Source organism: Athene cunicularia (genome assembly GCF_003259725.1).
Source record: "Athene cunicularia isolate RWA chromosome 11 unlocalized genomic scaffold, athCun1 chr11_part2, whole genome shotgun sequence".
NCBI classification, from domain to species: Eukaryota; Metazoa; Chordata; class Aves; order Strigiformes; family Strigidae; genus Athene; species Athene cunicularia.
The window spans coordinates 1616669-1628346 of NW_020799114.1; the positions used below are offsets into that span (position 1 = coordinate 1616669).

Sequence of the window (11678 nt, forward strand, 5' to 3'; positions counted from 1 at the left end):
AGGACAGGGAAGATGTGAGTTATTTTCAGTCCAACTGGCATGAAAACAGGCTGCAGCCCTGGCCGTGGGACTGCAGCAGTGATGCTGTGGTGGACGTTTGAGGTCGTGTACCAAAGCCTTGGGTTCTGCACACAAAGTCAAGGCCAAACGACCCACCGGCAGGAGCCTTTCTGCGCTTTCTCACACCCTCGCTGAGTGGGACGGGCGGGAGCCGGGCGCAGAATGTACACGTATCTGGTGGTTTGGCACGGTTGGTGCCGTGGCACCGTTTCATGTTCCTCCACAGACACGGGGGGATTCCAGGTGACCACGAAGGGCTGGTTCAAGGCTGGCAGCTCTCTAAAACCCACAGATAAGCAGAGCCAGCAGCTTCAGCTTCATCTGCTGAGACATTAGGGGAGCCTGGAAAAGCATCATCCACTGCACCCCCTGCAAATCCCCAACGCTCTCCCACCGGCTGCAAGACGGGCTTCCCAGCATGCCCACACGGCCAGCAGGTTTTGGCTAGCAAATACAAAAGCCCATCTCCGTGCTATTGTTTCAGGGCCTCGGGGATGGCTGCATATGGTCCCTGCTCCAGCCTTGGCCGGGGTTGGCGTCAGACCCCCTCACAGGACATCTGCCAGCAGAGTCCCGGGCACCAGCTTTCAGCCTGGAGAGGACAGCACCGAACAGATTAACACCGAATCAGACCTTGGCAGAGCCTGGCAGCATCCTGCATCCCGCCTGTCCTTGGCGGAGGTGCTGTCCCTCATCCTTGGGTATGTAGCCCAGCATGACCAGGAGCCTCTCCAAGCCTTCAGCGTGCCACAGACCTGAAGGACGAGCAGCAGATGAAGCTCCCCCAGCCCTGGGAGGCTGCACCCCCTGCTCTCAGGGTGCCACACTCCTCTAATGGAAAATAGCAGATAAACCAGCCGAGCCTTTGAACGTTTCTGCAAGCCAGGCGGCCAAGACTTTGTAGGTTCACTCATCATTAGCAGGAACTCATGGGTGACTGATATGACACAAGTAGGCTGGGCGGAGGGAGCCCCCCCGCTGCCTACAGCCAGAATTACTGCAGATGGGTTTGCCCAGAGGACAAGCCAGAAAAGAAAATGGGTAAGTAAAAATGAAAAACGCTTTTCTTCACATTAGCATTTAAATATTTATAGAAATCCCTGCAGACAACAAGATGAAAAAGAAAACTCAAAGACTAATAAATAAGTAAATGCTCCAAGGTGTGGCAGCCCAGCTGAACGCAGCTGCCACTCAGATGGCAAAACTTTGAAGAGCGTAGGAACCATGCGTGCACGGCTAAAAATAATAATTGCAATAATAAAAACATTAGACTACACCCCTCTGCTTTGGCTTCTGCCTTCTGTACAACAGCTGAGGGATCAATTACACCTTAGCTAAAGAGTGCACTACCTCTTCTTTCCAGTGCAGTGACCTGTCCCAGTCTCTGGTGAGACGAATTATTAAATAAAGCAGAGATAACGATGGGAGGATGTTTACTAAGAAAGGCAGCGGTGGGATATGAGGAAAGATATCTGCCTTAAATTGTTTGCTTAAATATACAGAAGCCTATACTTTTGCTTACAGCATAATACCATTAGCTGTAAGTAAATATGTTCTCAGTTGTCTTGAGCGAAACCCAGAGGGACGACTCTTATTGAAAGTAAAGAGCCTCTCAAAGCCAGAGACGTTCAGCTCTTCGTCAAGCACTATTACCAGCCCAACAAAATACCCAACAAAAGCCTCTCCGCTTCACGGCGCTTGCTCTTGGATCACGCCTGCTAGAAGTGATCCCTCGCTTTCCTCTGCTGCGAAGGAAGGAGATCAGGCCGCTGGCTTCCCGGCTCGTCCTACGAGCGGGAAATCAATTTGTGCAATTCCCTGACCCCGCTCCACTTACGGCTGTGCTGGGTTATGTAAATCAAACAGCAAAAAGTGTTCAGCAGGCTAAACAGATTGTGTGGGCACCAGCAGAGTGCCTCAAGCAACGGGAAACCCGGCAAGTGAGGAGGAAGGAAGAGCTGAGGACACGAAATAAGGCAGAAAAATGATAGATGGCCAAAGGTGGAAGGAGGGTCTGATTGCAACAAATCTTCCCTTGAGCTGGATTTCCCTGGCGAGAGGCAGGCGTCAGGGCTGAAGATAACACCCATCACACCTAAGCCTGAGGAAGAGGCATCCCCACGGCCAGCGAAACAGGCTTTTCCCCCCACGTGCTGCTTTAGGGGAAGCTCCTGGTGCGAGGTGCCACGCCAAGAACCCCACCGAGACACGACGAGCACGAGACGGACCCACAGGACCATCAAACGCAAAACCCGCGGCACAACTGCTCGAGCAGCCCCGCCGATCAGCTCCAGCCCTCTAAACCGACTCCTCCAAGCCTCTACAAGGTGAAGCTCCTACAGAAGCTCTGAGTGAGCAGGTTTAACCCTGCCAGATTGCTGCCAGAGCGAGACCTCCATCCCAAGGGCTGGTAGCTTGAACACGGTAAGGCCAGGCAGCAGCAGGCTTGGCTTGGCAAGGAACCGAAGAGTGCAGCACAAACAGTCTGTACACAGATCACAGCTCTCGCCTGGAGCAGCGAGTTGCCAGTCTGGCATCCACAAAGCTGAATGTTGTTGGGATTTTGAGTGATCACTTTGACATTCAGTCTTAGACCGTTACGTTTCCTACCCTGATGCTCTCTGCCAGGGTACAGTGAATCCACCTCCTCGGTCAGTGTGAGACAACTCTGCAGCATTTATCCTGCCTGCTGAAGAGGCTTCCCCGTGGTCACGGGGCAATCAGGGACAGGGAGGACACAACAGACACCAGTGTTCCCAGTGCGCGGACCAGAGAGAATCCCTGGGACCCCGTTCCAGCTGTACTCAAGACAATCCACGGGGTCCTGTCCTCCACACGACGGCTCAGGGAGCTCACTCACCTGATTTGATAGTGACCTTCCCCTCTGGGGTTTTAAATTTTGCACTGGAGGAGACATGCTATTTATACAGCAGCAAGTAGCCACTTCAAAGAAAGCCTTGCCAGTGATCCAACGGGCTCTGCCAAGTGCCGTGAGAAAGATGATGGTTCAGCCCATGTCTTTACCACATCCTGAGCTCAATCCTGCACTTCTCTCTTAACCCGCTGGCAATTCTCCTGCTAGGTCTCCTGACAGGCTCACAGAGCTCAGCTTGACATCTCTACAACATAACCCAGCTGGGGCTGCGGCCGGGACACCCTGCACTACCCCTGGGAAGGGAAGGGAAGGGAAGGGAAGGGAAGGGAAGGGAAGGGAAGGGTCACTCCCGGTGGTCAGAGCCTGAGCGAGCCCCTCTCCCTCCAGCGCTGCCGCAGCACGGCTTGGAGGGTAAAAGCAAATAGAGATCGAGAGGGAACAGCCTGGATTCCGGAGATGTGGGTGCCTGCTGTTCCCACCGACTCTCAGCTGGGGTGCAATTGCTCCACGCCTCTGAAAATTGGGCTCTGTGTAGCAGAGGTTCTCAAACAAGTAAAGGGTTGGCATCCGAGATGTTTGATACAACTAGAGCAGAGCTTTGTAGAGAGTAAACAAAATCTGTGCCAAAAGCTGCTCTCATTTACAGCTACAAAAATCCCAAGTCACTCTCTGAACTGCTGAAAACATCAGTCTCCCGAGCAGTCAGGGAAACAGAGAGTTTCATTTTGCTGTGTCCTGATGACCCCAAGACTTCCAGCCACCAGGCAAACCTGGCAATAATGTCCCCTCAAGGAGAAAGAATAAATATCGAGGCGGGAAGCAGAAAAAGTGATTTCTCTCTCCACGGCATTAGAAGTGTGTGAGTACAAGGAACATTCTGAGATGACAAAGGAACCTTTACACACGGCTGGTACACCAGACACCAGGCCACCTTTATGTTTTCACTCCCAGAAAGACCTCTGAAATGAGGGCTGGGTGGAAAGGGGAGCCCAGCACACGGCTGGTCCAGCTTCACCAGGGAGGCTGCCCGGTCCGTCTGCAGCCTCCGTGCCTGTCCCAGGCAGATCCAGGGGGCTATCCTTCCTCAAGCAGCACATGGAGCTGTCTTGGGGCCATGCTTGGCATTTTTGGGGGGATCTTTTCACGTCCTTTCATTTGTGGGACTCTGGGTCCAAGTCCTAAGCCACTAGCAAAGGGAGCATGTGAGTGCTGCCGTCCTGCCTGATGAGTTTAAGCTGTGACAGACTCAAAGAAGCTCCTTCAGCCCAGCCTTGGGGGAGGCAACGCTTCCTCCGGTGGGCTTACCAAACCGGTAAGTCACATCATCTGCAACACATTATAATTAAGGAATCATTTCTTTAAAAATAGAATTTGCATTAACTGGATTTGTGACTAGGAAAGACACTGCAAACAAACAGAAAACCTGCAGATTAGGATGCTAATTAGATGCATTTCTATTTATAATCTGCCTTGATCAGGCTGAAGTATTTTCAGTTTCAGGTGTCAGTGCTACACCCATGAATGTAAGCAACTCCCCTGGCAGGGAAACACCTGCTTGTCTCTGGGGACAGGCAAACGCCAGGGAAAAAGCCGACGCCGGAGGGTCGGGGTGTGCGTCACCTGCTGCCCCCCCTGCCCCTTCTCCTTGGAGACCAGCCCAAGAGGAGCAATGGTCAAGGACAACCTGCCCAGGATGTCTCCTACAAAACCCAGACTTCTCTGTGCTGGAAAAGTGCAGGCAGCTTTGCCTTTTCCATCAGAAGCGGCGGGGTGGAAATCTCCACAGAGCCAGGGCTGGGAAGGACAAGGACCTGGAGCTGGGGCCAGCAGTGCTGCCCAGCTCCGGACGGGAGAGCTCGGTCTGAAGGGACAGACGGACACCAGAGGTCCCAGAAACCAGCCTGAGAGTCACTGGGCTTCTTGCCTTGGCTTCCACAGCTGCAGCAAGAACAGGTCCCGTTTCTGGAGCAAGCTGGGAGCAGCAGCACCGAGCAGGACGCTCCCAGCTAAGCCAAGACTTGTCCTCAGTGCTGAGATGAGAGTGGCAAGGCCGGAGCAGAGAGAACAGCGTGTTCAGGAGGCACAGACGTGCCCAGCACGCTGCCGACTGCCCGAGCCTGGCAGCCTCAGAGCCTGCCAGAACCGGTGGGTGCTTCTCATTTCTCCTGCTGATGTCTTATTCCAGATTAACTACTTTTTTTTTTTTTTTCCCCTGAAGCTCCCTCTTTCACTGCAGAACATCCAGAAGGAATAAAGAGATAGCCGGTCAACCCTGTTCTCCTTTTATTCTAAAGCCTTCAACAACAGCACATGGGAAGCCTTTCGGGCCGCAGGAATTATTGTTAACGGGAGTCTGGGAAGGGGGGTGTGGTGTGAGCTGTATAAAAGGATCTAGCAAAAATCAGTGATAAAGCAGGACTTAGCGATGTGAAAAACAGCTACAGGGTTGTTTTTTTAAATGCAGCTTAAAGAAAGAAACTTAAAAGATATGAGTCATCATTTTGAAATGTGCATCAAACAAGTTAAATAACTCTTACTTTCTTAACGACATTATTAATCAAAGTGCATTGATTCTTGAATCAGATTCTACTACCAACAAGCTTTCTATCTTCTCCATCCTGATGCATGCATTAAGAGAGTTTTATTCTGACAGATACAATATAGCAATCAATAAAATCTTATTATATGGAGCTGAGATACATGGATTTGTTGCAGGATTTATGCACTACTTTCAAACCCGGTGCTATTTCATGTCTCAGCCTTAACCTGTAATTGAAAATAAATCTCCCTGAATACACCAGATTCTAATTTTCTGGATGTATGGGCAAATGTGAATGGAAGCCGGCCTTCCCTCGGGGAGAAGTCTGCTTTCTGATCATACCCCTCCCGCTCGCACACCGCTGTCCTGCCAGATTCCCCCGGAGAACGCGCCCTGCCCGGCCCTGCGCAGGCAGGAGAACAGGCAGGCAAACGGGCAGCGCCCGGGCAACTCCATCACCCTCCCAACCCCCCCGGCCCCTTCCTCAGGCCTCCGAAGCCGCTCGCTGCCTCCTGGGCAGAGAGAACACGACCTGACGGTGCCAGAGCCCCAGCGCCATGAGCATCACGAGGCTGGGATGGATGAATAATGATCAGGGAGAGGGATGACCCGAGAACCGCGCGATTCTCTGCCGCTTTCCTCCAGCAGAGGTTTGCTCGGCGACTGCTCATAGAACCACAGAATCATAGAACGGTTTGGGTTGGAAGAGACCTTAAAGATCATCCAGTCCCACTCCCCTGCCATCAGCAGGGACATCTCCAACTACCTCAGGTTGCTCAGAGCCCCGTCCAACTTGGCCTTGAATGTTTCCAGAGTTGGGGCATCCCCCACCTCTCTGGGCAGCCTCTTCCAGTGTTTCACCACCCCCGTCGTAAAAAAAATTCTTCCTTCCTTCTTTCTTCCTTCCACCTTTCCTGCTCAGCGGGATGTGAGTACGCTCGGAGGTGGCCTCTCACCTCGCAGGGTGTGGGGCAGCTGGGAAGGTGTCGCAGTGACAGGAGACGGACGGCCACAGGCATTTTTCCTTTGGGCTTGTCTCATTTTTCCTTTGGGTTTGTCTCAGTCTCCGAGGGCTCAGGGCTGCCTGGATGCATGACAGCAGGTGGATACCCAGCAGCCTCCCTGGAAATGGCTGGAGGGGACTTTGATCTAAGCAGCTCTGTCAACAGCGTTAATACAACAAAAATAATCAAATTCACTCCGATGGAAATGAGAGAGATGGGCAGAGAGCGGTGCAAATCGGAGGGAATAGAGGACGGGGAGCAACAGTAAATCACCTACACAACACCACCGGTTCAGATGCTTCTCAACAGAGCCACGATCTTGAATTCATCAAAAAGTCACTGCAGCACCACGTCTTTTGACCTCCCTTTTTTTCCCCATAACACACACACACACACACACACACACACACACACTTGTTCCTTCTCTAACTGGAGGCACAAAAAGGGCCCGTTCACAGAGGGATGCCTGCAGGAGCCTCCTGCACGGGGTTTGCCTCTCAGCCGGGGGGAGGACACTCAGGTTTGCAGTTGTTTGCACGGAATGTCTGGTCTTTCCGAGATTTCCCTGGAAACGGAGCAGGGAGCTGCAGGAGGAGCACGCTGTGGGGAGAGGGCTGGCGGCCACACTCCGCATCGCTATTTTTTGTGTCCCGTCACGGAGGGGAATGACCATCCCCAATGCTCAACGTGAGGTGGTTTTCTTGGGGAAGAGAGTTTCATGGGAGAAAAGGGGATTTTAATAAAGGAGCTGTCAATCAGCAAGGAAAACAACCGCTGCCATTAAGCATTGACTCTTTTTTTGGTTCCTCTACTTTCTGACAAAAAACCACGATAACTCAATTTATAGAAAGAGCAGCCAGAAACAGAGAAACGGCCTGAGGAAGGTACTGGGGAAACAAATGACTTGTAGCCAGAAAAGACTTAGAAATTCAAGACTCCTCCATGAGCCCTGCACTGCGGGAAGCAGCCGGCGGAGCGGATGGAGCAGTTCAGCAGGCGGCTGGCAGGGCTTGAGCGTCGTCCCTCTCCCTGGGGGCAGGTATGAGGGGAACTGGCCCTCCGACCCCGCGAGCCCCGCGCAGCAGTTCCAGTTAACTCCGATCACAAAACCAACAGAGGGAACGAGCTCCGGTGACTCTTGGCTTTGTGTGTGTGTGTGAACTCCAAGGAGGGATTCCCAGGTAGAGCCCCAGGCTGGTCAAACACCTCGTGAGGCGGGAGCGATGCACGGGGAGGGGATGCTGAGACATCCTCCCACCTTCTGTTTAACATCACAGGGAGTGACAGCCACAGGACACCCCTCCCTGTGTAGTGCCACCCCAGAGCTGTGTCCTTCCAGGGACGCGCTCCCAGCAAGGCACACACGAGCAGCACGCTGGGGTTGCCCTCACAGGAATTACTCTCCATTTGCTGACCCGCCGGTTTTTGGGATCGCCGTTCACGATGACAGCAGAGGAGTTACCCACGCTGTCTCCCTCTCCAAAACTCGTCCCTGTCACTGCCGAGTGCACATTCCCTGCGTCCTTGAGGGATGGGGGGGACCCGGCCACCGCCTGCAATCACACCGTCACCCGCTTTAGGTGACCTGCAGGTCACTTGGTGGGGACGCACACGCGGCTCCAGAGGTGAGACAACGCTAGTGCGGCCTCGGAAATACATCGCCCGGGTTTCGGGAGCACCGTGCGCACGCACGCAGCCTCGCCTTTAAAACATCCACCGTACGGCCTGCAAATGGCAGACAGAGCAGATCACGGCCCGGCAGCACCCAGGTTTTGCCTCTTTTGGATTCTGCCAGCACAGTCTCCACTCCGAAATTACCCACCGCTGCTTAACGGGGGTAATTCACCCTCCACACCCCCGTTGCTAGGATGGGACATATAACCTCCTCAGTTCCCCGAACTGGGGTTTTGCCACCCCAGGGATGTTTGCCATCTCCGAGTGATCCCCGAAGGCTGTCACCGTGGTGGGGACAGGCAGGGCGAGTGAGGGGCGATGGGGCACGCTCACGGCACTGCCAGCTAAATGAGGCTTGGGAAAAAAAATAGCCCTATTGACCCGACGTCTGCGAGACGGAGCAAGCGGTCAGGAGAGGAGCGAAAGGAAAGAAAGGCAGAGAGTGGGGGAACGGGATGGGGAAGAGAGTTAAAAGCCTGCTGTCCTCCCTAGGCAGCGGCGGGGGATGTCGGGGAGGCAGCTTGGCCAGGGGTCTGCTGCTGGCTGGGCACCCCCAACCCAGCCCAAACCCCTCACGCCTGTCTCCACGTCCGTCCCCCCCCCCTTTATTCTAGCTCTGAGTTTTGCTCAGCTAGCGAAAGGGTTAAGTTTAATTTATACTGATTTCTATTTAATATCATTCTCTCCCCGTAGGAGCCGGCAGCTGTGAGCTGATTGTACTCTCTCATTATGCAGTCTGTATCACTAATGGCCTGTGACAAAGGCATGCCATCTTCCCGGCCTTACCCCCGAGAGCCAATTAAACACACATACTCCCTTCCTGTTTGCAGCGCATTACAATGAAATTAAACCGAATTTCAAAATCATTTTCTCCTAAAGACATCTCTTTGCAATAATTAATGCATGCTATTCCTTTGCATCTGAAATATTCATCAGGAGTGTTGACTAAAAAAATTTTTAAAGCTGATTGCCCTGCACCCTGCACATCGCCTGACGATGCTCCGGTCCCAGACCGCGGTACTCGCCCGGGATGGGGACCCGCGGTGACACTGCCAGCAGGGCAGCTCCGCGCCTGCTTGGGATAACAATAATAATAAATCACCGCTTCTTCAAGAACCGTAAATAAATAAGATTACGCCGAAGGCATCAGAAATCCAGCCTGAGTCCTGCCTCGAGAGAGGGCAGTGGGGAGGTGTTAAGGCTGGGCAGAGACGAGCCAGCCCGCACTTCTGTGCTGGCAAGATGAACCAGCGGTTGGGCTCGGGGCAGGCAGAGGGACGGCGCTGCCTCTATACACCCCGGTGCCCAGGGGGCTCCCCGCGGGCGGCGGGGGCAGCAGAAAGGTGGGCACACCGATACCCCGGCTGGAGCCTCCCTCCCTATTTAATCCAAACCGCAGAACGGCGCCGGGGGACGGGAACCTCTGAGGGAGGAGGCGTCTGACCGCGCCATGCGCAGAGCGGAAGGCAGCAGTTGGAGCACATCACTAATTCATGGCCTGTCACATCTATCCCCTTCGGGAAAGGTCTTCAGCCTGGTATCCTCTTGAATTTATCCCACGTGAGGAGCAGGATTAGGCTTAAAAGTTCTCCTCCCAAAACTTGCCCTCCCAGCCAGAGTAGGGACTGGCCCAAAGGCAGCTGCTGCTATCACAGGCTACCAGGATCTTTTTTCTCTTTGCAAATATTTGATAAAACCTCCCAAGGCTCACAGAGGACCCACCTGCAATAGGTATTATTATCACTGAGGTATTATCTTCCGGTGAGATTTGATTTGAAAGAAGCAAATACCAGAGGTCTCCCCATCCCTGGAAACATTTTATGTTACAGAAACTTTTCCTGCTCTTGAAAGGGAAAGGCAAATCCTGAGAAAACCCAGAAAAAGAAACATTTCCTTCGCATTTCCATAACTTATCATGTAAAAATAAAATGAGCCTTGGTTTCAAATTAAAAAGTCTGTTTGAAAGGCTCAGACTTTTCACTTTAAAAGAACGTTCTGGCAATTTCAAAACCCCTTCCTGAACCGCTCGCTCCCCCGCTGAAGACACCCGCTGTGATTCTCCCCCAGAAAGTTCAGCCTTCCATCAGTTAGTACTTTCTGACAAACGACGATTCCTTGACAAGCTCCCTCGTGACGCCGGTGGCCAAGCCCACGACCCCAGCCCACCCCTCGCGGCCGCGCTGCCCGTGCTCGTGCCTTCGACCCTACACACCTCGTCTTCAAACACTCAGCCGTGAGCAGGACAAACTCCCCCGCGGACACCGCGCCGAGAGGGGCAGCGGGATGGACCCAGCCCCTCGGAGGTGACAAAGCCCCCGTGTAAATTAAGCCAAACCCCTCCCATTTGCAAAGTTTTATCCCCAGAAATCATTAAGCACCCGTATATTATACTTACAAGTAAGCAACCCCAAACCACCCATTTCTTGGCTGGCTAATTATGGCCAACGCAAGCGAAGCCCGGCCCCGAGCCTGGTGTTTGGAACCGTGGCCAACCCGCACCCCCAGCCAGGCTGTGACGCCCCATCTCCAAACCCCCCCCAGCAGCCGGAGAACCCCGGGAGCCAGCCCGGAGCTGTTGCCATCCTCTCCCCCTGCGGTACCTGTTTTAAACCAGCCGTCGGGGGTGAAGGCGTTTGCTGTTTCTCTGGGTCTGTTCCAGTACTCGCGGAAGACGGAGGGTCCCTTCACGAGCAGTTCCCCCTCTTGGCCCTCGAGACCCGGTGTCACCTAGGACAAGCACACAGGGAATGCACCCCGGGGAGCGGCTGCATCGCCCCCGCTGTCTGTCCCCCGCAGTGGGGACAAGCAGGACCCATGCCATGTGCCCTCCCAGGCTTCACCACCCTCCGACACAGCCCACCCACCGGCAGGACCACTTTCCTCAGGTGAAGGACTCGCCTGAGTGCCTTTGATGCTCAAAACCACTGAAAATACACATCTGTGTTAGCTGAAAAGAAGAACTGCCACCCTGGAACTGCAGTCCAGGCAGGCTGACACCTTCCAGCTGCTGGCAGAGGCGAGGGCTCGCACGCAAACGTGTGGGAAATGCTCTTGGAAAAGGGTCTGGAAATACTCTTGGGAAAGGGATGGTCCTCTCTGAGCCCTGGGTGGCCTGATGCAGACCAGCTTCACAAGAGCTCTCTGCACCCTGCTCTCACCACAGCACCCACCAGCCTCTGTCAGGGTCAGGGTCTGGAGCACAGGTCTGCTGGGGAGCGGCTGGGGGAACTGGGGGGGTTCAGTCTGGAGAAGAGGAGGCTGAGGGGAGACCTCCTGGCCCTCGGCAACTCCCTGCCAGGAGGGGGCAGAGAGGGGGGATGAGTCTCTGGAGCCAAGGCCCCAGCGCCAGGCCCCGAGGGAATGGCCTCAAGCTGCCCAGGGCAGGGTCAGGCTGGCTCTGAGGAAGGATTTCTGTGCAGAAGGGGCTGTTGGGCGTTGGAATGGGCTGCCCAGGGCAGGGGGGAGTCCCCGGGATCCCTGGAGGGGTTGAAGAGTCGGGCTGAGCCAGCGCTGAGGGATCTGGGGG

At 54.1% G+C, this 11678-nt stretch overlaps 1 protein-coding gene across 5 annotated transcripts in view; it reads right to left on the reverse strand.

Moving 5' to 3' along the window:
- The window catches only part of ACSF3 (acyl-CoA synthetase family member 3), a 63377-nt gene that overhangs the window by 17117 nt on the left and 34582 nt on the right, over positions 1-11678 (reverse strand). For all 5 annotated transcript variants that reach the window (XM_026857071.1, XM_026857066.1, XM_026857068.1 and 2 more), the window contains exon 7: positions 10753-10879. In XM_026857071.1, the coding sequence (XP_026712872.1) occupies positions 10753-10879 (127 nt within the window). The remainder of the gene's footprint in view (positions 1-10752; positions 10880-11678) is intronic.